The sequence below is a fragment of the Balaenoptera borealis genome (assembly GCF_965194805.1).
Source record: "Balaenoptera borealis genome assembly, chromosome: 1".
Lineage (NCBI taxonomy): Eukaryota > Metazoa > Chordata > Mammalia > Artiodactyla > Balaenopteridae > Balaenoptera > Balaenoptera borealis.
This window is the reverse complement of record NC_138860.1, coordinates 92,249,738-92,275,267: the sequence shown is the minus strand read 5'-3', so window position 1 is coordinate 92,275,267 and position 25,530 is coordinate 92,249,738. Positions and strand designations below refer to the sequence as shown.

Sequence of the window (25,530 nt, the reverse complement as noted above, 5' to 3'; positions counted from 1 at the left end):
AAATACAACTTGGAAAATTGCCCTTCGGTCAAAGCACCAGTCAACAGAGCTAAATAGAGTAAAATTTGGCTGGACTCAAATGCAGTTTCATCAACTCTCCTTCTTCAATTCTTTTTTTTTTTTTTTAATTTCCCAAAAGATGAAAGATGGATGCTCACAATTTGGAAATGAGAGCTTGAATGAAGAATTGAGAAGGCAAGTCTGTGGTCCACATACACATTCCCAGAGAAATTCAGCACCCAGAGACTAATATCACTGGGAAATCTACGCACAAGTGCTCTCTCTGCTGAGAGACAAACCAAGACGTTGCTGTTCTGCTCAGCATAGACCAAGAAGACATGAAATCCCTAATGGAAGGAAACTTAGAAGATTGCCTGCTGAATAAGGTAAGGACAGATACGGGTCTCTCCCATGCGCCCCTCCCACCCTCCCGCCCCACCAACCTTGATACAGAAAGAATTTCAGGCTGTTTCCAAAGATACAGAAAATGCTCCTCAGGAACTCAAGACCATCACCCATAAGAGTGTTCAGGGAGTTACCATATTTCAGTCCTCTCTTTGAGGTTCTAGTGCAAGAGGTATGTTGGGAATAGAATGTGGAAAGAAGAGTTAGAACTTGGGCTGGAACTCCAGCTCTGCCACTGATGCCTGGGTGGTCATGAGCTAGACACTTAACCTGTCTGAGCCTCAGTTTTCTTCTCTGTAAAATGGGAGTGATAATAGGATCTTAGTGGGGTCTTTGAAAAAAAGTAAGTAAGAAAGCTCTTTGAAAACTGTAAAACTGCTAGATTAAAATATGTATGTATTACCACTATATTTTTAGTATGCATCAATTAAGAACTAATTTAATTTCTTCTCTATAGAGTCATAGGCTCTTTGGATGTTAGAACTTGAAGGGACATTCAGTATTATCTAGTTTAAGCCTTTCCATTTACAGCCGAAGCGATTAAGGCACAGAGCCACCCTTAAAACTAAAACATTTAAACAAAGAGTTAGGCACTAGTCTAGGGTTTTCATGCCTTTACGAGTAAACAAAGCAGAGTTCATTATTATAGTGATAAGTCAAGTTGATTTCTTAGGCAAAACCATTAAGAGGGATAAATAGGGAAAACTTATCATAATAAAAATTATAGCAAACAAAATGATTTCTCCTTTTGGGGGCTATAAGTGGAAGGGGCGTTAGCTGGCATTTCCCCATTGTCCTGTGTTTTCTGAAAGAAAGAAATCCAAATATTTTAGCCTGGCATTCAAGTAATACTTTATCTTTCTACTCTCTGCTTCCCTGCATCTTCAATCACAGAAATTCTAAACAAAAGCTCTTTATGTTGAATCCAGCCTGTGCGTGTGTTTTCTTTGGCCTGCAGAGAATTTTTAAATTTTGTCCCATTTGTTACAAACATTTCAAAATAGTGAGATTTTGCATAGAAATCCAGCTTTCCATCTTCTCTGGAAAAAAAAAATCAGGCTATCTGGCAACCACAGGTCCCAGTTTCTTACCTGGCAGCCATGGGCTGGAGCTGAGTGTCTGTCCCACTGGAGGCTGCGGCACTGCTGGGTCTGACACCCGCCTCCGCCCCCCCCCACCCCCCGCCCCATGTGTGTCCCCTACTCTGCCCCGTAGGTGGTTGAGTCTGACAGCCCTGTCCCACAAGAACTGTGCCCTGAGAAGATCTCAGGCCAGAGCGTCCCGCCCCACCGCACCTGGGGAGATGTCCTGTCTCTTCTTCATTTTTCTGTCTCAGCCTCATCCTTCAAACTCAGCTGATCATCCACTTTCTGATGGAAGATTAATCTGACACCCCAACACAAAACGTCTGTGTCTTCCTGTGAACTCCCATCATAATGATCACTGATCATATTTATTTGGCGATCAATTGTATCTTGACTCCCGACACCTTTCCTATTGTTATCTTGGTGGCAACAAATAGTATATCATTTTATTCTTTATAAGTTTCCAGGGGGAAGAACAGTGTCTTGGATATCTTTATTCCCCTTGAATTCACATAGTATCATTGCACGTATGTGGTCAGAAGCATCTTCAGGGCTCATTGAAGATAATGCAAGATGAGCGTTAAAGGTGCTGACAGGTTGAGGCCCTACAGTGTCTCATTTAATCAACAATCATGTAACACGTGCATATTACCTCCATTTTAACAGAGGAGGAATCAGGGCTCGTGCTGATTAAACAGCGTGTCCAAAGTCATACAGTTAGTGAAGATGCTGCAGTTTCAGCCTATTCTTTTTTTACGCCAAACCACATTTCCTCTGCTAAACCCTCTATATCACCATAAACACACACAGTGCAAAACACAGTGCCCAAAACACAGGTCTGGATGTGGCCTGCTTAGTGAGAGAGAAATTTTGTGTTTGGGTATCTTTAAGGGTGGCCCTATCTCACCTGCAGATTTTGCACATAACCCCAAAGGTAAAAGGAGGAAGTTCCCCATGCAGACAGCAAATGCTTAACATCACAAACGCTACATAGAGATTTATTTATTTATTTATTTAATTTTATTTTCAGCTGCATTGGATCTTCGTTGCTGCGCGCCGGCTTTCTCTAGTTGCAGTGAGCGGGGGCTACTCTTCATTGCGGTGCGCAGGCTTCTCATTGCAGTGGCTTCTCTTATTGTGGAGCACGGGCTCTAGGTGCACAGGCTTCAGTAGTTGCAGCACACAGGCTCAGTAGTTGTGGCTTGCAGGGTCTAGAGCGTAGGCTCAGTGGTTGTGGCGCACGGGCTTAGTTGCTCCACGGCATGTGGGATCTTCCCGGACCAGGGCTCGAACCCGTGTCCCCTGCATTGGCGGGCGGATTCTCAACCACTGTGCCACCAGGGAAGCCCACTACATAGAGATTTAAACAGGGTGCTGGAGGGGAAGAGAGCAGTATGACCTCTGATGGGAGAGGCGTTTCCCAGAAAGAGTGATGACAAAGCCTTAGTGCACGCGTAATGCATAGGGTTTTAACAAGTGGAGGAGAGGCCTTCCAGCAACTGGAACCCCATTCAAGCAGTTAGCGGGTTTCATTCCCAGTCCCCTTGTCCTTGGGGAGGCGGAGCGGTGCAGTGATTATGAACAAGGGCACTGCCTGGGTGTGGATTCCTATTCTGTGATTTACTGACTCTGGGACCCTGGGTAAATTATTACACTTTCTGACCTCCAGTGTCGTCCTCTGTAAAATGGGGATTATCATAGCATCCACCTTAAAGGATTATCGGGAGTCTCAAAGGAGCTAACCCTTATAAAGTATCCTGCGCACAGCAAGGCCTCAGCAGTCTTAGCTCCACGGTGCTGTTGTTGCTATGGCTCCTGCTGTGTTTGGGAGCTGCAAATATCCTGTGGGGCCCAAGCGTTTGGTTCATGGAAGAATTAGTCTAAAAAGATGGAGAATATGATGTCTTATCTGTATGGATCACTGAATTCAAGTCTCTGTGCCTTTAAATTATAAACCCCTGGAAGACAGAGACAGTGTCTGTGCCCCCCGCCCCACCACTTTTTTGAACTGATTATTGGAGTTAATGCAATTCCAGAATTAAAAGTCTGAGTTCCTGTTGTCTAGAAGGAAGTTCTCAGCCTTTTTCCCCAGTGGCACTCACCATGGATGACATTCGCTTTGGTCACATGCTCCTGGGTGTGGCCAGGCCTGTGTGGCATTCCTGGTGCACTATTTAGTATACCCCCTACCTCCCTCTCAGGAAAGCACGTGGGAATACAAGTGAGTCAGACTGATGTAATTATAAGGAATAACCTTGAATTCTCAATAATTTGTATTTGAAACAGGAAATTGTTCACAAACTTGAGCTATTAATAGTAGCAAATGATGTGGGACAACAATGGGCCTGACGCTGTGCCTGGGGAGGTGGACATGCGTGTGGGCACATAGACAAGTCCTGGAAGGAGGCCCACAAAAAACGGATGGCAACCTTAAAGGTGCCAACAGTCTCTAATGACTGTTTCTGCGTGAACTCTGCTTAGTTAGAGTGACTAAATCTGCATGCTAAGGAGTGTGGCATAACTTTTGCAGGGTCAGTGCAATGCAGGGCTTGGATTAGATGATCTAACCACATCTAACATCATGGGCCTGGTTAACTTACCACAATTTATTTCTGCTTTTGCTCTGTCACACCCACAAATGCTTCTCTTTAGAAACAAAGTGTTTCTCTTTATTTATTTATTTTTTTAAGACAAAGTCTCTTTTACTTATTTATTTATTTATTTATCTGGGCTACGTCAGACCCTAGTTGCAGCGCACGAGATCTTCATTGCAGCGCACGGGTTCTTGCGTTGTGGCACTTGGGCTTCTCTCTAGTTGAGGCGTGCAGGCTTCTCTCTAGTTGTGGTGTGTGGGCTTCAGAGCACGTGGGCTCTGCAGTTTGCGGCACGCAGGCTCTCTAGTTGAGGCACACGGGCACAGTAGTTGCCACACGTGGGCTTAGTTGCCCCTTGGCATGTGGGATCTTAGTTCCCTGACCAGGGATCGAACATGGATCCCCTGCATTGGAAGGCAGATTCTTTACCATTGGACCACCAGGGAAGTCCCAACCTTTGTCCATTGACCTAATCAGCAGAGGATGTGAATGAAACTTAAACAGGCACTTGAGGTCAAGTTTGGACTGCGTGAGGAAATTCCCTGGTGGTCCAGTGGTTAGGACTTGGCGCTTTCACTCTTAGGGCCCAGGTTCGATCCCTGGTCAGGGAACTAAGATCCCACAAGCCGCGGGGAGCAGCCAAAAAAATAAAAAATTTGGACCGAATGGGCTTTGATACATCTTCTTAAATTATCATATTTCCTCCTTAAGTTTGTTTCAAAGCTTTGCTGTGAAATAAATTTAGTGACAAGGCCGCTTCAGGGTTGCAACTGGTATCTTAGCTTGCTTCCTGAAGTTTGAGAGGCAGCAAAGGGATTCTGACATTGGGCTGGCGACAGGTCTCTACCTGTGGTGGAGCCTCCTTCTTTCACCAAGACCACTCCCTGTAAAGCTGCCTCAGGCCCCATTTCCTGCTTTTCCACACCGTGAAATGGAATCTTCTTACCGTACCTCGCTAGGCCATGGTCAGGACAAGCGGAGGGAAACAGCCTGGGGCTTCTGGGTTGTGGTTTAGACCATGGGAGTGCCAAGAGGTACCCCCAGCCCAAACCCCTTTGTGGGCCAGTGAATAGCTCTGTGATCCTGTTTGGTAAGAACCAATGGCAGGAAGTGTATCCAGAGACATAGGCAGGAAGGGGCTGCCCATCACCTAACAGGAAAGCAGCTCCCCCTCGACTCCAGTGGTTTGGGTCCTGGGGCGGGCCTGTCCAAGGCAGGGCTCTCCCTCCACAGCTCCGGTTAAGCCCTGCATCACTGTCCGGCCCCTGCTGTGTCGCCCTTATGTGTCTGCGGCATGCCAGAACAACTTTGGACTTGTTATTTCATGAACTCCAAATTGAGGGCATGGTCAGGTTCAGAAAGAGGATAAAGGTAGGTATTATTTCTGGAACTCCTAATTGAGGGTGTAGCACAGTGTGACAGAAAGAAGAGTTAGGGAACCTGGGCATTAGGTCTAGTCATACTGCTAAGTACCAGTGTGATATTAGGAGGGCCACCCTGTCACTCTGGCCTTCTGTAAAGGGATACCAGACAAGATGGTTTCTGAGACTCTTCCAATTCGAAGATCCTGAGTTTAAATTGCAGCAAAAGTGACGGATAAAGAAAATCAAAACCAGAATTTGTGGCTCTAGGCCCAGAAAAAGTATTTCCGTATTCTGACTTTTATCTTCACATGTCAAAACAGGTCATAAAGAGGAATAATGAATGAGAAATTATAGGTGTCTTCTAAGGGGTGTCTGGACTTGTCCTGCCAGTAAGAAAATTCTACCATCAAATGGCGGCATAATTTGTAGATGACGTTCACAATGGAGAACAGTTCCCACTAGGTGCACACACACACACACACACACACACACAGAGACACACACACACACACAGACACACACACACACTCACACACACACAGACACACACACAGACACAGACACACACACAGACACACACACACACAGACACACACACAGAGACACACACACACAGAGACACACACACATTTTCAAGCTTTTATCAGTTAAAAATTATTTGATAGTATCAATATGGTAATGAATCTTTCATTAGTTTGTTAACATAGGAAACAAAATGTATCTGCATATATAGAGTCACCGCTGTGTTACTAACAGTCAAGTTCTATGGACACACATCAGTGGACTTGGAAGATTTGGGAAATTAGCCTTAGTCCTCAACACATTCTGAGAACTTAACTATTCGAGATTACTATTTCCCAACCATTCTGACTGCGACGTTCTATCCAGTTAGCCCTTGTCTTACTTTTTCCCACTATTCCTGATCAGATGTCTGGCCCCGGAACTTGTCCAATGTCCCCTAATCTACCAAACTGGCTTCATCCATTCTCTGCCCAGGCTCGAAAACATGGCCCTCCACTGACCCCTTCCCTTGCTCTTCTCCAGATCTTGCCAGCAAACTCTAATAGCACCTCCACTGTTACTCCTGGAGGGCCGGGAGGTACTGGACAACCTCTTATAACTGAGTCCACTGGTATCCCACAGCCTCGGGCACCCACAGCTGAGTCCTGGTTCTGCCTGGAAACCTTTACCCATGTGCCCAAATGGCCCCTCATCCCTGAGAGAAGCTATTGCCAATGTCTGTCACCCTGAAGTCCCCTGCCTTCCTCTTCTCACCTCACTCTCAACGCACTGCCTTGTCTCCTGCTGACGTCAGGCAGGAACTCTCTATGCTTTTATCTGCATTTGCACCCCTCTTCTTTTCCTTCTGACACACGGAGGCGAGCTCCTCACCAGGTTTCTGGATTTCCACAATGCTTCCTGGCTGGGAAACCCTTGCTCAGAGGTTTTGCTCTCTGCCCTCTTCCTTCTTCACTGGCTCTTTTCTCTCAGCATCTAAACATGTTCGAACCTGTGTGTCCTTTTGAAAAAACCCGTTGCTGTCCTTGTTTTTGTTTTTTCCTTCCCCCAGCCAGACTTGCAGGAGGAGTCGCTTACGTCTGACTTCACTTGCTGGTTTCCCATTCTCTCTAAACCCACTGCTATCTGGCTTGACGCCCACGGTTTCCCCAAACACATCAGTCCTGTTCTAGTTACCAAACTCTACAGGCATTTGGGGGGCCTTATCTCACTCAGCCACTTACTGTTGACTTTGTTCTTGAAATTCTTCTTCCTGTACTTTCAAGACCTCTCACTGTTTGTTCTCTCACCTCACCATTCTCCTCCAAGGCAACGTCTGCTCCAACAAAGTAGAAACAATTGCAGTTCTCCCCTTGTGCTCCTTGTGTTAGGTATCTACCATTTTCTCTTTCTAGAACAACCTTCTCTCTCTAGCTAACTCCTGCTAACCTTTCAAGATACAACTCTGATATACCATGCCTTCAGGAAGGCCTCCAGGCTAGATGCAGTTTCCCTTTTTTTTTTATTTTTATTTTTTTATTTTTGGCTGTGTTGAGTCTTCATTTCTGTGCGAGGGCTTTAGTTGCGGCAAGTGGGGGCCACTCTTCATTGCAGTGCGCGGGCCTCTCACTATCGCGGCCTCTCTTGTTGCGGAGCACAGGCTCCAGACGCGCAGGCTCAGTAGTTGTGGCGCACGGGCCTAGTTGCTCCGCGGCATGTGGGATCCTCCCAGACCAGGGCTCGAACCCGTGTCCCCTGCATTGGCAGGCAGAGTCTCAACCACTGCGCCACCAGGGAAGCCCTGCCGTTTCCCTTTTTTGTGTACCCTTAGCATCCTTTGCAAACCTATACTTAGCACTAATGGCTGTCATTTTAATTTCCAGTTTATTGGTCTTGCTTTGTCATCTTATCTGTCAACTCAACCTCTTGACAACACGGTAGGCACAGAACCTGGCATGAAGTGGATGTTCAACAAAAATTGGTCAAATGGAATTGAATCCCAGCACATCAGAGAAGTCCTACACTGGAGAGACCCTTAATTATGCTTCTACAAGCATTTGCCTTTATTTTGGGCATGGCAAATGACCTGCCCCTCTCTGTGACTACCTTCTCTCTTCCACTTACATACTCCAAAAGATGCAGAATCTTGATAGTTTACAGATGCTCAAGAAAGCTCCCCTTTGTCCCTTCTCCCATGATGAATGTTGTGAGATGAACACACGGAGAGGGGTGGGTGGCTGCTGGTGGCAAGAAGATGATATTAAAAAAGCTAGTATAGACCTGATCATCGTACTTAAGGTCATATAAGACACACGCTCTGCAGCATCTCTGAGGGAGACCCTTATCATACACCAGCCTGCAGGTGCCTCCGGAGCAACGTAACAGAGAGCCCCTTCCAGTTCTTGGAGACTTGCCGTGCAGATTCAGAAGAAACATCAGTGCACGCCTTTTCTTAAGGGTCTAGGAGCCAAAGGAGGGGGTGAGCGCAGGGGAGAAGGGAACCATCATTTATTGATGACATACAGAAAACAATCTGTCGCGTGTTCATGTGCATTAGACTATTTTATATTCACCAACCTGGACAGCAGGCATTCTTATCCCATTTTAGAGTCTCACCATGGTTCACAAAACCCTGTGGGATGGCCTGGCCCCCACCATCCTTTCCAAGTTCATCTCCTATCACCCTCCTTCTTCTTTTCCTATAACCACAGCAAAGGCCTCCTTGCTGGCCCTTGAGCCTTGCCAAGCTTGCTCCTGCTTTAGGGGCCTTGGAATTTGCTTTCCCAAGCTGTCATCAGGGCTCACTCAAATCTCACCTCCTTCGAGAGGCCTTCCCTGGCCACCCGGTCTAAAATAGCAACCCCTTTATTCTCTAGTCCCTTATCCTATTGTATTGTTCTTCTTAGGACTTATACCTGATCTTACATTATACATATGTGTGTACACATATATGTATATATGTTTGTGTGTATGTATGTATATATGTATGTATACACACACACATACACATGTGTCCTGTATTTTCAACTCGAAAGCAAGTATCTCTATCTCGTTCGCTGCTGTCCTGTTCACTGTCATGCCGAGGACCTAGACAACACCTACCGCAAGGCAGGTACTACATAAATATTGAGCAACGCTTCTATTTCAGAAGAGAACACTGAGGCACCAACGAGTGTCATCAGACCTAAGTTCATCTCTCCCGGAGTTCTTGGAAGGGCAGGATTTTCGGAGCTGACTGCTTGGTACCCTGTCTCGTCACTTCCTTGGGGCCCGATCTGGGAATAACTGCCTTTGCTGATCCTTTCACCCCCAGGTGGACTTGAGGCGCCAGTGGATTTCCCAGATGGTGGAAGAGGTGCAGAAAATTGTCCATCATCTGACCACAGAAATCAGCTACCAAGACATTCGATTTCAAGCCGTCCTTTACTCTGACACGTACAATGAGAACATTAAGGTATGTGGGTCACTTGGCTCTAAGTACCCACCCAGCGAGCCAGGAAACGGGGGGGTGGTCTCAGCATGTGTCAGGCACTCACATCACTAAGATTACTAACAAGATCTCTTAGTATTTACCATTTACACTCATTGCATAGATGTTACTGCAGTTGAAGCCCCACATTCCTACTTTACAGATGATAAAAATGGAGGCTTAAAAAAGTCAAATGACTTGATCAAGTCATATTAGGCGCTAGAACCAGAACTCCACCTGTGGCTTCTGATTCCAAAGCATGTTCTACTGTACCAATTAAAGTTCAGTTAAGCACACATTCATTTATTAAGCACCCATTTAATAGATTGGGGACTGGGTAGAGGGAACTCAAGGCATTGGTGAGAAAAGAGTTCAAAGTGATAGTGGATGGGCTACAGGTGGGGGAAGGAAGAAAGTGGAAGAGGTGGCCCTTAGGAACTGCAGGAGCAGCCTGGCAACTCTGTCCCTGCTGAGGAATCCTACAGAGCTGTAAGCCCCCAGGGCCCGTGTGTGACAACCAGCATTCATGCAACATTGTAGTGTGGGCAAAGCCAGTCTCACAGAAATGATCTCACCCAAACCTGCACACAACCTAGTGGAACAGCCATTATGGTTTGCTCCCTTTTAGAGGTGAGAGAAATGAGACTCTGAATCATTCTGAATCCCTGTGCTCCTTTATCTTGATTTTTCTTGTGACACAAAAGAACCCCTTTCCTATAAGTATTAAACGTATGTGTACGCATGCCCCAGCTCTCACACGAGACCATAAGTTCCTTGCTTATAAGGATCATGTTTCTTGATTGCTTCCTTCCTAGCACCCAGCATAGTGTGTGGCCCATGATAGACACTCAACTTCTGTTGAATGAATGAGGAAGCAAAAGAATTAGTACCTGAACGAAAGACCATTGCTAGTCCAGTACATTTCAAGTTTGGTGGGTACAAGGACCACCCACAAGATGCTGGGACTTGTGGATTTGGGGACAGAATCAGACTTTAGGAAATTTACTCCAGGATGAAAATTATAAAATTAGATTGGACCCTGGAATGTCAGAGCATCATCTGCCCACCTCTATCTACCTTGCCAACCTAAACAGGACAAATATAGGCAAGTGACTAGGAATAGAAACATCACACCACTTTTCCTAGAACTGTATTTGGGGAAATTTCCTTCTGTGGTCTCACTTAGAATTCACAGCTTAAAATATATCTTGCATTTATATACACTGTATCCTGCATATTATATAAGGTTTGAAAGTAGTTACAGTGGGGCATATAAAAATGCTTTTATTTTATCTTGGCCCAAATTCAATAAGCATTTATTAACCACCATTTTTGTGACTAATAACATGATAGTTGTGTTCTTGGATTCACATGCAAGTGGGTTCAAAAAATGTATAGATTTGGGGTTTTTTGTTTGTTTGTTTGTTTTGGCCATGCCGCACAGCATGCGGGATCTTAGTTCCCCGACCAAGGATCGAACCCGTGCCCCCTGCAGTGGAAGCGCAGAGTCTTAACTACTGGACTGCCAGAGAAGTCCCCCCAAATATATAGATTTTAAATGCCATAGTTCATATCCCCCCTCCCTTGTTTTAATCCCACCACATTTCAATGGACACCAGAAGTCATGTGCACCCATCATCTAAAGCATCCATACTACTGTTCCATGAAAATGAGGCAGAATCAGTTATTGCTGATTTTGGTGTTCACCCCTGAATTCGCCACTGACTGGTCCCTGGGCAAAGTTTATCCAAATTCCACTGTCAGAACTTTCCGTGGAAAGGAGGTGGCTCCTCCCGTGTATAGCTGAGTGATGGGGAAACATGCAGGGTGGAGTGGGCTGCTGGGTGATGTGATTAAAGGTCATTTCCCTTTGGTGGTACCGCACTGTGGACTAATTTGTTCTATCTCTTGGACTATTGGCCTGACCACTGCTTTCCCGGTTCCTGTAGAAACAGAGTAAGTAGATTCTTAGTGTTTACTTTTTCCCATTAAACTTAGAATCATCTCAATAGCTCACCTTGTCTCAACAAACAGGCTTTCATGTCACCTGTGATTCTGTAAGGATTAGCCATTAACACTGTCTGTGGGTCATCAGTACAAGCAAAAAGAAAGGGAGGCATTTTGCAGAATTCTTTCACCTCCTCTCCCATCCCTTCCCACCCTTAATTCATACCGGATCTTTCACCCATCCCGGGTCATTGATTCTTGACTAAGAACCAGCTCAGGAGAGACAATTAACCATTGAACAAGCAATCAGAAGACCTAAAGTCAAGTTCCAGCTCTACCACTGACTGGCTGTGTGTCCCTGGGGAGACTTGGAGCCCCTCTGAGCCTCAGGTTCCTCATCTGGGAAATTTTAGCGAAGCCTACCTCAGGTGTGGCTGTGAACACGAGATAGGGTAATGCACAAGAATTGCAGTGCTTGGTGTGTGCAGAAAGCAGTGACTACTAGTTCCCCTCCCTGCTTTTTTGTCCCCCTCCCCTCAAGCTTTAGGTGCCTCTAGAGTTCCGGGCCCACTTCACTCTTTTTCCTTGCAGATCCATGAAACCCAGGCCTCACTGAGTTAATTTCTTTGCCCGAAGCGTTACAATGGGCTAGTGGCACAACAGAGACGGAATCCTCTGCCAACAGGCGGGCAGGTGGGCGCAGTTCTGTCCTCCTTGTCACGTTGCTAAGGGTTGAGTGGTTAACCGAGCGGCCTGGGTCAGCAGGGCGGCTCCCTGAGGGCTTCTGTCACCTCCCGAGTCTAGGAACTCACACTCCTTCTCCCTCCTTTCCTAACCCCAGGTTTTGGCCCCCACCCAGCTCCTCGTCACAGTGCCGATGAGAGGCCTGGCCGGGTACAGAGAGGCCCGGCAGCAGCGCTGGCGCTACTACACCCTGCAGGGCACCCAGCTGCCCTGCCCGCTGCGGGACCCGGAGGGCCTGCAGCAGTGGCTGGAGGTGGAGCAGTTTCTGAAGAGCCTGTGGCAGTGGCACGAGGCAGATGTGAACATTGACGGAGACATTGTGCCCGCCAAGGTCCTCCAGGTGTTCCGGAAGCTGGTCGAAAACGCAATTGACACCTGTCACCTGTCAGGTGAGCCGATCAGGAAATGTACAAGGAAAATGTCTTGGCATTTCCATTTTGCTCTAAAAAAAAACAACCTCTGCTTGGGTGTTTCCTGAAGCTCATGCCCCTAGATTGAGGATAAAATCATGTGCTCTTTACATCTGTCTAATCCCCATAATATGAATTAGCTCTTTTTTCTGCTGTGACACACAGAATGGAATTCATACTCACAACACACTTCCGTGGCCTCAATCTACTGCCCTGGCGTAGATAAGACAGTCTTTGGGTTATGCGCCGTTTCCAAGATGTTAGCTTCAAAACCTGGGTACTTTCACAAATTACTCATCAACCTCAGATCTTTGTTATTAGCACATTTCCACTACAACACCCTCCAACTGACTGCAGTATTCCAGTGTGCTGGGACAGCACATCTGGGAACCACTGACATACCAAAACACAAAAAGCCAGAAGCCATAAGGAACTGATTATGTTTGACAACCCCAAAATCTTTTTTTTTCTTTTCTTTTTTATTGAAGAATAGTTGATTTACAATGTTGTGTTCGTTTCCGGTGTATTGAGTATAGTTCCCTGTGCTATACAGTAGGTCCTTGTTGGTTATCTATTTTATAAGTAGTGTATATATGTTAATCCCAAACTCCTAATCTATCCCTCCCCACGCCCCTTTCACCCTTGGTAACCATAAGTTTGTTTTCTATGTCTATGGGTCTATTTCTGTTTTGTAAATAAGTTCATTTGTATCTTTTTTTTTTTTAGATTCCACATATAAGTGATATCTGTCTTTGGCTTAGTTCACTTAGTATGATAATCTCTAGGTTATTCCATGTTGCTGCAAATTATTCATTCTTTTTTATGGCTGAGCAATATTTCATTATATATATATATATATATATATATATATATACACACCACATCTTCTTTATCCATTCATTTGTTGATGGACATTTAGGTTGCTTCCATGCCTTGGCTATTGTAAATAGTGCTGCAATGAACATTGGGGTGCATGAATCTTTTCGAATTATAATTTTCTCACAACCCCCAAATCCTAAGCTACTGTACAGTGTGGCATATGTGCACACCTGCCCACACACATGTTTCTGTTCACACAGAGTAAAAAGGTGAATTTCAAACTGGGAAAATGGCTAATTTCCTTAATTATAAAAGAGTATTTATAAACCAATAAGAAAAGCTATGAGCAGACCAATAGAAATCCTGACCGAAAAGCACGAGTCACAGAAAAAGAATATAAATGGCTAGTAAAAATAAGAAATGCTCCATCTAACATACATTTCAAGAAATATACATTAAAACACCTAGTAGGCTGACATATAATCATGCTCCGTGCAGGAGTGAGTATGGTTAAATAGGCATTTTCATGCATTGTTCTTGGAAGCGTAAATTGGTGCCTCCTTTTTTAAAGGGCAGCTAGCCCATTTTTATTTTTGTTATGTGCTTACTTGGCAATTCAGCAATTCCAGTTCTAAAGATACATTCCTGCAGATACACAAAGAAATATGCATGAGGATATCTACTGAATCGGCTTTGTAATAGTAAGTAATTAGAAATCATCTGATGGCTAACAAAGGAAAACTGACTTCATCAATTATGCTACCTCCGCCTAGTGGACTATCACGCGGCCTTTAAAAGGCACGAGGTCTGTCGATATTGGATTGGAGCCCCACACCCGCTGTCTGTGCAACACCATTCACACTCCATGCGCATATCGGGGTGTGTTTCTCCGAGAAGACTTGTGTTTGATTTTTCCTGGTACTCTCAGAAGTACCATCTTACCTAGATGATTTGGGAATGTAAACATCCGGGCCCTAAACACAGGTTGGTGACTAACGCCTTTGAAATTCTAAGGAGGAGGGAAGAGCTTGGTTTTTGTTGTTGTTGTTTTTTGTATTAAATCAACTATCCAGAGCCCACAAGAAAATCTGCCTACTTCTCTTAGTTCATAATTTCCCTCAAGATACAGCTTTTCCTGATTCCGGGTTTGTGAGGCTTACCACCCAGCATAAGCCCCAGGTTCAGCCCGTTAGACCTCCTCTCTTCCTCTCTGTGCAGTTTCTATGCACAGAAGCTGTTAAGTACCGAGGCTTAACGCCATGAAGGTATTTTGGCAATTCTCCCACTTAGTACTTTCCTGGGTAGGCGTTCTTGCTTCATTGCTCGTTTCAAATGATTCTCCTACTTCCTGGCAGTCTCCTTACATACAAATAATGTTTTTAAACTTTTATATGTCTTATTGGCAGTGGGTTAGGGGATCTCCAATCCAACATACGGCTTTAACAGAAATCCCTCCTTTTCATTTCCCTTTTAAAATACTTTGTTGACTTTTGCATTTGCATATATTTCTCATTGGTGGAGTAAATTGAAGTAAAAGATAAATTAGGATTAAAAAAAGAATGGGGTGTGTTGTGTACATATGCACACACAGAGCTATGAAAAACGCCCGTGCAACATAATTAAGTGAAAAACCAAATTGCTGAATAATATGCAACCCCACTTGTAAAGAAAGAAAAGGATTTGCATGTACTTTTGCTTGTCTAGACAGAATAGTTCTGAAAGATTCCGTAATGGAAATAGCTCGTGTTGAATGGATTTTTACCATGTAGAGGATGCGTTCATGGATTATTTCATTTAATACTCACAGCAACCCTGTGAGAGTTAGGATCATTTTTCTAACTGTTGTACAGACAAGAAAGCTGAGATTTAGAGAGATTATGTAACAGGCCAAAGGTCACACACCGAGTTAGCAGAGTAGCCGAGGCAGGGTGTGGGCCAGGGCAGGCTGGTGCCAACATTTGCTCACCTCCTCACTCTGCGACACTGTTAATAGTGAAAGTGCATGTAAGAGATTCAAACTGGGCCAGGTTGATGGGGTGCTTTCAGTAAATAACACTGAAGTACCAGACGTTGTCATGTTCCTGTCTGGGCAGCTCTGATGAGATGCAGACAATAAGCTCTTTATCATACCCCAGCCAAGGAGAGGAGTGTTTTCCTTTTGAACAGCCTAACACAATTAATAAATGAGTTTCCGTTTCCTTCTCTGAGCGAGGAAAAGCAAAATAACAGATCCCGATTCAAGACGGCTCATCCTTATCTACGATGAAGGCAAGCAAACAAACAAAACATTACTGTGTATCTGTTGAAAGAAGGGGGAACAAACTGGAAATGAATTCTAATGTATGAGCTGGAAAACTTTGCCAGATCCATTCCTTTTCTCTCCCTCTCTTTGCCTGGTTGGAAAAGACAGGGAGGGCTTCTTTCTGCTTACTTGACTCTTCAAGCCAGCGGCTATGCCACACTTGGAAGTATTTTATGATTTCAAGGCTTATGATGATAAATCCATCTGAGGCTAGGCTGGTTCATGGGTGCTGGGAACAAATACCGTCTCTGAGACTGTGTGACTTAGTTAAGAGACAGGTTAAGCTGAACTCCACCAAAGGCAAATGCATAAGTAAGGGGTCTGAGGCTGTCCTAAATGGGGTCGTCGACATCTGGGTGGAATGGATGGGGCTATAGAAAAATGCTTGGATTTCATCTTACCGTAGCAAAAGCTACACCTTTTCCTTGTATTCTCTGTCTCTTTCAGTCGAGCCTTCTGGAAAGAGTCTATTAATTTTTTTAGAAAAGGTAGGGGAGGAGGATGTAAGAAAAAAGTAAACCCCACCAACAATGAGATTTTCTAGCAATGTTTTTATCAATATTTACTTAGCTAATTGTCTAGTGTTGACATAAACACGCTGCCCTGGTGTGCTACTGAAACTCTGAGATTTGCCCCACCAGTTACAAGGAGCTGGTAGGAGCCACAGCTCACAAATTCCTTCTTTGAACGCTAGTATTGAGCCAAGCTTTGTCTTCCCATTGTCTGTCATTTACCACCAGGTAAGGTCAGCATGCTAATGGACCGCCCTGCAGTTCGAGTCGCCGTGGAAACCTCCACAGGTCGGGTGGAACTAGAGCTGACCCCCTCAGTGGAGATCCCCACCGCCTGGTCCAAGAAAGCCCGGTGGCCTTCGTGTCTGAAGCGCTGGCCTTCTGCAGAGAGAGTGCAGTGCATCAAGGTATGAGCCTGCAGGGTCCCGGCTCACCAGAGATGCTCTCACCTTAACCAACCACAGCATCACTAACCACCAACCAGCTTCGGAAGGAAGATTGAAATTTCACTAGATCCCCAGAACCTGCAGCGGCACCTGGGAATCTGTTATAAATGCAGATTTCCGGGCCCCGCTCTGGCCCTAGGGAATGAGACTCGGTGGGCAGGGCCCAGCAATTTGTGTTCTCACAGGCCCTCCAGGTGATTCTGGGGCAGGCTCAAGTTGGAGAACCATTGCCCAAGAGAAAGTGGACGCAGCCTCCCCAGTTAATTTCCTGCGTGCAAGGGGCTCCCCTGAGGTTCCCTCTGTGTCCCCACGTGGGATGTGCTGCTCGCCCAGTGGCAGGTCCCCCCTCCTAGTGGACGGCTTCGGAGATGGCTTTCTCCTCAACCAGCATCATCCTTCTCGTTTCCCGCTGTTTTTCTCTTCCCCCAGTCGTTTGGGTTTAGCTTGTTGGCCTGTTCAAACTATCACTGGCAGCTGAGCTTCTTGCGGGCCGAACAGGTGCTGCTGGAGCAGCTGGATGAGGACGGGGGCTGCCGCAGGAAGTGTCTCCAGGCCATGAGGCAGATGAAGGAGGACGTCTGGTGTCCAGGGAAAAGACCTGTGATCACGTCCTACCACCTTCAGGTGAGTGTGCCGCCCCGGCCTAGAGGGCCAGGGCGGCTGGGGCTGGGTGGGTCCCTCTGCGGCCTCTGCAGGGTCACCAGAGCCACTCACAACGGGGGTGTGTGTGACGAGTAGGAGGGGGCCTAGTGTCCATATTTGCCATCTCACAACTTAGTACTCCTTATGGCGCTATACAGCCCCAGCTGCGTGCATGTCCACAGCACCCCTGCCCAGGGTCCCTGTCCTCCACCTCCTTTCTTCCCTCTTCCAGTTTCCCTCTTCCCTTTCTTCCTTTCTGTCTTGCCTTCTCTCCCTCTCCCTCTCCCCTCCTTTTATTTCACTCGACAAACCAACACAAGCGCCCACTATGTGCCAGAAACCGTGCTGAGGTTCAGAAATGAATTACAGTATGCAGTCTCTGCCCCTGAGAAGTCTACAGTCTGGTGAAATCTTGGGAGTTCCTCAAACCTGAGATGGATTCACATTTTCCCTCACGTTATGACTCATTCAGTCCCCGTTCTCGCCCAAGTGCAGCCATTCATGCGCACACACATACACACTCACACACGCGCTCTGTGCAGAGGAGAAAACCAGGAAATGTTGGGGTACCCGACAAACCTGGCAGCAAACCTGAACTTCAGGGTTGCAAATCACCAGGCAAGGACTTACCATCAGACAGCCATACATGCATTCACTCACTCACTCAGCAAATGTTTATTGAGATCCCTGCGGGCCAGTCACTTGCCCCTGCACCTGCTGTGTGCTCTACACCTGGCGGTACAAGGTGAACAAACGCAGATGTGGTTCCTGCTCTCATGGAGCTTGTGGTCCAGCAGGGGAGACAGACGTGGGTCAAACAGTCTGCAGGTGTGCGTGGAATCGTGCCACGTGGGGGAATGCTGGGGTGGAGAGGAGCGTTGCTCTAGGAAGGCTCAGGGTAGCAGAACCTGACCTGGACCGGGGGATCAGGGGGTCCCCCCTGGGGAGATGGCCTTTGATCACACTCTCAGCTCCTCTTTCTCAAATTTCTGACCACCCATGGTGAGCCGGATGCTCGGGTAATACTGCGTGCAACACACTGTGAGGGGGTAGGTATCAGGCTCTTAGTAGCCCCAGCCCAGCTAGTATCCATCCTGGAGCTTCAGCCCTTCTCCCCGACCTTCTACACAGGTGAGCACAGGTCCCTGGGGTGTGTGGTGCCTTCCTTGCATGCTCCTACCTGGGCCTCGTCTCATCCAGTAGACAACCATTTCCCAGCCCCGTGTTACTCTTTCAGGCCTAACACAAGCTATTTAAGGGCAACTCATACCGAACGCTTTGTATCTCTCCCAGTGCTTTGTATGTAGTAGTTGCTCAGTAAATATTTGCTGATCATCTGAATGAATGACTTCACATTTTACTCCACTTTTCCCCCCAGCAAAATTGTTCATCTTTGCTTTGCTTTCTTATCTTTTCTGATAACCTGTTCTCCCTGACCTGCCCAAGAATCTGTTAACATCTCATTTGCACATACTGGGGCCTTTCTCTCCAGTTTCAACATTCTTAAAGTGTCCCCAAACATGTCCCCCTAAAAACACACACCTGTTCTCCTGGATCGAGGACATGTACTTTCTGAAGCTAGTCTAATTCATTTCTGGGATTTAGCTTCTTTCTTACTTGCCTTTCCACTGGCCACACTAGGAAAAGTCAGAGCTGAGAAGGAAACTCCAGGCGGTCTCATATCAAATCTCATACTCTTAACTAACCACTGACTTCATTGCTCCACAATTAGGATGGATGAAAACACTTTAAGTACCATGAGTATTTTAGAAAGATTGAATAGGGCCACCATGGGACTCCCAGCCCTTGACTGCTCTCAAAACTGCATTCCATCCATGATTTACTTGTATTCCAGTGGCTTCTAAATCATCTAGAGGATTTCAGGGCAACTCCTTAAAGGTCCCCTGTTTTAGTCTTCCCTAACCCACCTACACGGCATAATAAAATTGTGCATTCTCAAGAATTAGCATTTAAAAGGGGTTTATTTGTTGAGAAATCAAAACAGTACTGACTGCCTTTTCCCCTCGTCTTCCACCCTTGTCCAAGGGTAGAATTCTCTCACATGGAGGCACTGGGATGGACATGGCTGCTGGTAATGTGGTATGAGATACCATCCTGGATGATGGCTTAAGTGTGCAGGATCCTTGCCAAGACTTTAGTCGGGGGAAAGTGGAAGACATTGGGTTGCAAAACAGCATCAGGAAGGATGTGCCAATCATGGGCACCTCCTAGAAGGTCTTTACCTCCTCCCCAAAGAGACTTCTCCCCCATAGCAATTTCATGTGAAGAAAGAGCTTATCTTTCATCGGCTTATTTATTCCTAAACCTAATCAAAGGCACAGAGGCTTGCTTATAATAGGCTTAACTGCTTCTGTTTGCTTAGGGAGATAAAAGCTTAACTACAAGAGGAATTAAAACATGTTTTTGTATCTAGGTTATCTTGACTAGCATGAAATTATCTCCAACTCACTTACTCAAAACAATGTACTCCAAATCAAAACACATTCAATATCTTGCTGTGAACCTAAAACTGCTCTTTTACTTTTTAGGAAAGACTATATTTTCAAAATACTCAACATCTAAACCCAAACATTAATTATTTCGCTCAGTCAATAAATGTCAATTGACTGCCTCCCGTGGGCCAGTCCCTCTGCTGAATGTAGTAACATCAGCGTGAATACAAATAGGTCTAGTCCTCTGCTCACATAGGGTTTGCCATCTAGTAGGGAATCACCTAAATACATAGGAAAACGACCACCACTGTCGTCATTGCTGCATATGAGAAGTATGGGATGAAGAGAGTGCTTAATGGGTGTCATAGGGAAGTTTGATCTGATGGATGAGTTTCCTGGACAAGTTGGGGAAGGAAGTACGCTCCACATGGAAGAAGTGGGTTGTGAAAGGCCCTGTGATAGAAGAGAGCATGAAACGAGGCCAGTGTGGCTAGAAGGAAAGAGCGAGGGAGAACACAGGGAGAGATGAGGCTGGAAAGGAAGGGAGGGACCAAACCTTGTCAACCAAACCATGCTAAGGATGGTGTTTTTTAATTAACAAACAATGGGAAGACTTTGAAGTATTTTAGACAAGAAGAAACATAGACAGATTTATATTTCAAAGAGATCACGTTGGCTGCAGTGTGGATGACGACAGATAGGATGGTGACAAGAAGAGGTGCAAGCTGTGGCAGAGGTCCGGGCGAGACACGGTGGGAGAGGGTGATCGTATTGGTGAAGATAAGTGGGTGGATTGAAAACTACATAGGCAGGAGGACTGGCTGGACTTGATTGGAGGTGGTGAGGGAGGGGAATGACTCCTAGGTTTTCGTCTTGCGTAACAGGCTGGATAAACAACCCTGGAAGCACACGAGGTATGTGGGGGAGGGCCAGGAGTTCAGTTTGGACATATGGACTGAGATAACTTTCAGATGGCCAAGAGATACCAGGTTAAGGAGGTCAGAGGAGAAGTGTGAACTGGAGAAAAGAAATAGCAAGTTATCTATATTTGGTGGGAGAAGAGGGCTTGGAACTGAGCCCCCAGAACTCCAGCATTAGGGCAGGTAGAAGGTGAGCACGCCAAGGAGTAGCTGCACTGCTCAGAGAAACCCACTTGGAAGCCAAGTGAAGAATGGCTCAAGAGTGAGGGTATGCATGAGAGAACCAGATTCCACTGAAAGGTCAGGTAGGGTGAGAGCTGGAAAGAGCCTGCTGGATTTAGCAAACATGGGGATCACTGGACCTTAAGGAGAGCAGCCTTTGAGGACTGATGGCAGAAGAATCCATATTGGAGTGGGTTAAGGCAGGAAATCAGAGGGGAGGAAATGACAAATTATTAAGATGATTCTCTGCAGAAGCCTGGATTTGCAGAGAGGTGAGAGTTAGGGCAGGAGGGAGATGTGGCACTTGGAGAGCAGGAGAGCTTTAATAGATTTAAAAGCCAATGAGGAAGAAGAAACTCAATCATTTACAGTTCCTGGAAGGGGAGATCCCAGCCCTGCAGAGGGATTTTCCCAGGCTAAGGGGATGCAGAGAGGAAGATACCAAATGAAGGAACGATGGCTGGTTTGCACGCACGAGGCATTTTCCCTGTAAAGGAGGCAAAGGCATCTGCCAGGTGTGGGGAATCGTGAATTTTAGGAGAGTGGTGATCATTGGAAATGCCAACGGAGAGAATAAATTACCAAAGAGGCATAGGAGACCAGCAGGAGGAGGCTGAGAGCCCGTCCAAGGCTGGGGATCATAAATCCACGGCAGACCCAGCTTGCCCCTGGGGCTCCTGTCTCCTCCTTCCAAGGCCACGTGAGCTCAGGAACGTTCCTGAAGACACTCTCCTTCAATAGCCCGGGACGATGTCTGACACCGCCTCTTCCTTCCACAGACAGTGCTCTTCTGGACTTGTGAGAAGTATCCCCACCCAAAGGACTGGCGGGTCTTCAGCAGAGCGTTCCTGCGCCTGGTGAGGAAGCTGCACAAGTGCGTGAGCCAGCACTTTCTGAAACACTACTTCGTGCGCAAGAGCAACCTCCTGCGGTACGCCAATTCAGGCGAGCTGGGGGCCCTGGCCCAGAAGCTGGCCTTCTTCCTGAAGAACCCCCAGATCAGCCTGCCCTGATGCTGCCCCGCGTGGGACACTCTTGGACATTTCATTCAAGCTTGACCTCACTCTCTGTGGATCGTTCTTCAGTCAGAGGCCAGGATCCTGCCCGGGAGAGAAGCAACGGACGGCAGAGGAAAATTCCATCAACCCAGCAGCACTTCAGGGGGGAAAAACTGTGCCCCAAGATGTCTGGTCCAGGCCTCCCTGCAGCCAAGCAAGCATTTCTGCCCCCCACTAGCTACCTCTTCGGGAGACAGCTCTCATCAAGCTTCCCCGAGCCATAGTTTCTGAACTGATGACAGTTCTGAATTTAGTTTCCCTTGCTCAGGCTCTGGTTGTCTGTCAGGGACGATGTAGAGAGAACCGCCAGAAGGCCAGGCATCAGCCTGCTGCCCGCGAGTGGTTCTCCAGCCCACTGACCACGGGCTCATGATTGTTCCATTCGTAAAATGGGACTGTGCATATGCCTCCCTCAGAGCAGGGCTGCGAGCCTACAGACTGTGCTGCTGCCCTTTCAAGGGGAAGGTGCTGGATCAACACAAAGTGTTACTCGTTGGTTTAGTGGCTGGTGTTTGCATTCAGGATCAGTATCTACTCCACTGATTAAATGATTACGTCTGATGGGTTAGCATGCCTGTGTGGCCCATGTGCCCTCCAGTTCTCCTCAACAGTGGTTCAGGCTTGTGGATCTGCCTGCTTCCCTGGTGTTCTCTAAGAAGGGAGGAGTGGTTTTGATGACTAGTGCGGTCACAGATAAGAGCGCAGCAACCCCAGTGACTGCCCTTCCTTGCTTCCCATGCCGTGGGTCAGGGATGAGACTTCTTTCTGTTTATGGAATGAACTCGGTACTGTGATCTATCTGCATGGAATGACTTTGGTGTCACTCACCTCTCAGTTCCTTCCTTTGCTCACTTAGTGGTTCACTTCCTCATTCATTGATAAATATATACTCATTAGGTACTGGGGATGCAGCAAAAGCAAGATGGACAAGGACTTACCTGATGCAGATGATGCCTAATGGTAAAGACAGGAAATGAACAACAGATAAACACACTTGATTATTACAAGTTGTAGCAAGTGGCCTGAAGAAAATAAACAGAATATTGAAATAGAGCCACAGAGAGATCCTTGAAGGATGAAAATGCAAACAGCTGCAAGGGAAGAAAAGGGGGCCAAGGGCAGACTTCGAGGGGCTGGCATGAGTCAGATCACTTGGCCTTGTAAACCTGGTAAGGAATTTGTATTTTACTCTAAAATCAGATGTGTGATATTTGACCTCTCCAGAAGCAGAAGGGTATTATGATTTGATTTGCATTTTAAATGCCCATTCCGGCAACTGTGTAAAGGGAGTCTGGGGACCCACACGAGGATGGGGACACTGAAGGCCCTTGAGCCCTCTCATTTTGAATTTCACCGAGGTCCTCAAGGCCACACGTCCTGTGACACACATACACCAGGAATTCTAGGAGTTCTCCGGAGATCCATAGTTTCTTCTGGCACTTATTTATGCTTCTCAATACAAGGGAATCCTTTATTACTTAGAACATTTTCCCCAGATAAATAATTTCTAAAAGCATGAACTGCTGATTCTTTTTTTAAATAAAAGTCACATATGAAAATGAAAACAATTATTTTTACAAAAATACTGTAACCAAGTGGTGGGGTCCTTGGACTATCACATAGGAAATCATGGTTTTAAAACGTTGAACAATCAGTCTATAGTTTTTGAAAACATGAAAGTATGAACAAACCAATATTTTATTAAGTCATCAAAACCTGCATTCGAATTCTCATATTCTTGGATCTTGAGAAACATCATTTTCGAGAAGGTGGCAGATATATATTTTTTAATGATGAAAACTGACACAAGTTTTAAAACAGCTGCACAGTCACGGAATGCCAAGTGAAAGTTGACTGTACCATTGATTTGAAATGTATGTATATGTATGGAAAGGAGTGGGACTGACATACTCCACAGTCTGATTCCAGTAGATTCTTCCCATCTTTCCCTATGGATTTGTAGTTTTTGAATGAAGTAGGGCTGTCTGCACATTCCTGGGTGTTCCTAACTGCTGGCCAGCAGAGAGCAGTGGGGGACCTGCCTATGAAAAGAGCCAGGTTCCCACCCATGCACCGCAGAGCCCAGCAGGTGTCGCCCTCCTCAGCTCATAATTTACACCGGGCTTCTCCAAAAAGGGAACCAGGGACTGAGGACTTCAGCGAATGCTGAGTTGTTGGCCTTTACTGCCGTTTTGGCCAAAAACTACAGTCTTTTTGATTAAAACTCAGATTTAAAAAGGGAGTGTATGAGAGGACATTCCATCTATTCTGTTTCCTGGGACAGATTGCACAGCTCTGAAAGTCTAATAATAGAATAGTACTCCTTTATTCGGAAGCTTTTTTTTTTTTTTTTTTTTAATTCTCCAAAAGCCTTTTTTCATGCATCTCCACTCTTCTCAGGCACCAGACTGTTTTTTAGTGGAATGGTTGGCATTCAGAGACTGCAATTGATCTGCTTGCATTCGCATCCCAGCTCTTACACTGTACCTGCATGCCCTTGGCAAGCTGTTCAACCTCCCTAAATCTCCATTTCTTTATGGGCATTGTTATGGGCTGGATTGTGTCCCCCAGCCCCCAAATTCACATGTTGAAGCCCTAACTTTCAGTACCTCAGAATGTGACTGTATTTAGAGCTAAGGCCTTTAAAGAGGTGATTAAGTTAAAATGAGGCCGTTAGGGTTTGGGCCCTAATCCAATAGGACTGATGTTCTTAGAAGAAGAGGTAGAGACACCATGGGCAAGGGTGCAAAGGAAAAAGGCCATCTGCAAACTGAGTGGAGGCCTCAGGAGAAACCAGCAAGGCTAGCACCTTGATCGTGGGCTTGCAGCCTCCAGAACTGTGAGAAAGTAATTTTCTGTTGTTTAAGCCATGCTGTTTAAGTCTGTGGTATATTGTTATGGCGACCCTGGGAAATGAATACATCATAAGAGAATATATACCTCACTGCTTTGATGGGGGGAATAAACAGAGCAATGGATGTACAAAACTCTTCGTTTAGACGTGGCATGGAGTAACTGTGGAATAAATGTGTAGCATTTTAGACGCCTACTCCTCATGTCCGTTTGTCCGTTTGATAACTACCACCACCCCACAGATAAATTCTTCACCAAGAAATTAGAAACCATCACAAGGAAAACATGCCCAAAATAACACCACATATTCCATAAACCCATCTTTTCCTTTGTCACTCTTGCTGCAACAGAGGAATATCTCTCCTGATTTCTCCACGTGCGATGGGCTGGCCCCCCAGCTTCTCAGGGCCGCCTTCCCTGTAGCACCCTCCACACCCTCCCCCAACCACCACCTGCCTCTCTTCCCCCCGTTCTATCCAGCTTCCCGAATTATTATACATGTGTCTCCACTTCCTTACCTCTTCACACTTTTCTAATTGCAAAAAATATCATACGTGCGAGAGTCGAAACTGTTTCAAGAATTATAGTAAAACAAATACCAATATACTCACTGTCTAGGTGAAAAAATAACATTTTGCCAATACTTTAGAATTCTCCTAGGTGACCCTTCCATTCCTTAGCCCCCTCCCTCCCTGAATATAGGTAATTGTGATCCCGAATTTTAGGTTAGTCATTCTGCTGCTTTTCTTTCATTCTACCACCTATCATATTTCATTGAAACTAAGCC

General features: G+C 46.0%; 2 protein-coding genes across 2 annotated transcripts in view; both read left to right on the top strand.

Moving 5' to 3' along the window:
* The window catches only part of SLC22A15 (solute carrier family 22 member 15), a 124,399-nt gene extending 124,154 nt beyond the window's left edge, over window positions 1–245 (top strand). The window contains exon 13 of the transcript XR_014237845.1: window positions 140–245. The gene's annotated coding sequence lies outside the window, so the exon portion shown is untranslated. The remainder of the gene's footprint in view (window positions 1–139) is intronic.
* On the top strand, window positions 222–24,931 carry MAB21L3 (mab-21 like 3). The gene is made up of 6 exons (XM_082369552.1): window positions 222–386; window positions 9,260–9,400; window positions 12,204–12,495; window positions 16,378–16,556; window positions 17,025–17,219; window positions 21,612–24,931. Exons 1-6 carry the CDS (start codon window positions 339–341, stop codon window positions 21,843–21,845), a joined length of 1,089 nt encoding a protein of 362 aa, XP_082225678.1. The 5' UTR covers window positions 222–338; the 3' UTR covers window positions 21,846–24,931.
* The last annotated feature ends 599 nt before the right edge of the window (window positions 24,932–25,530 follow it).

Excerpts from the sequence above, each read along its gene's own strand:
- MAB21L3 (XM_082369552.1), top strand. The coding sequence starts at position 339 with ATGAAATCCCTAATGGAAGGAAACTTAGAAGATTGCCTGCTGAATAAG. Across the intron at positions 387-9,259 it reads AAGATTGCCTGCTGAATAAG|GTGGACTTGAGGCGCCAGTG; the intron begins GTAAGGACAGAT and ends TTTCACCCCCAG. Across the intron at positions 17,220-21,611 it reads TCACGTCCTACCACCTTCAG|ACAGTGCTCTTCTGGACTTG; the intron begins GTGAGTGTGCCG and ends TTCCTTCCACAG.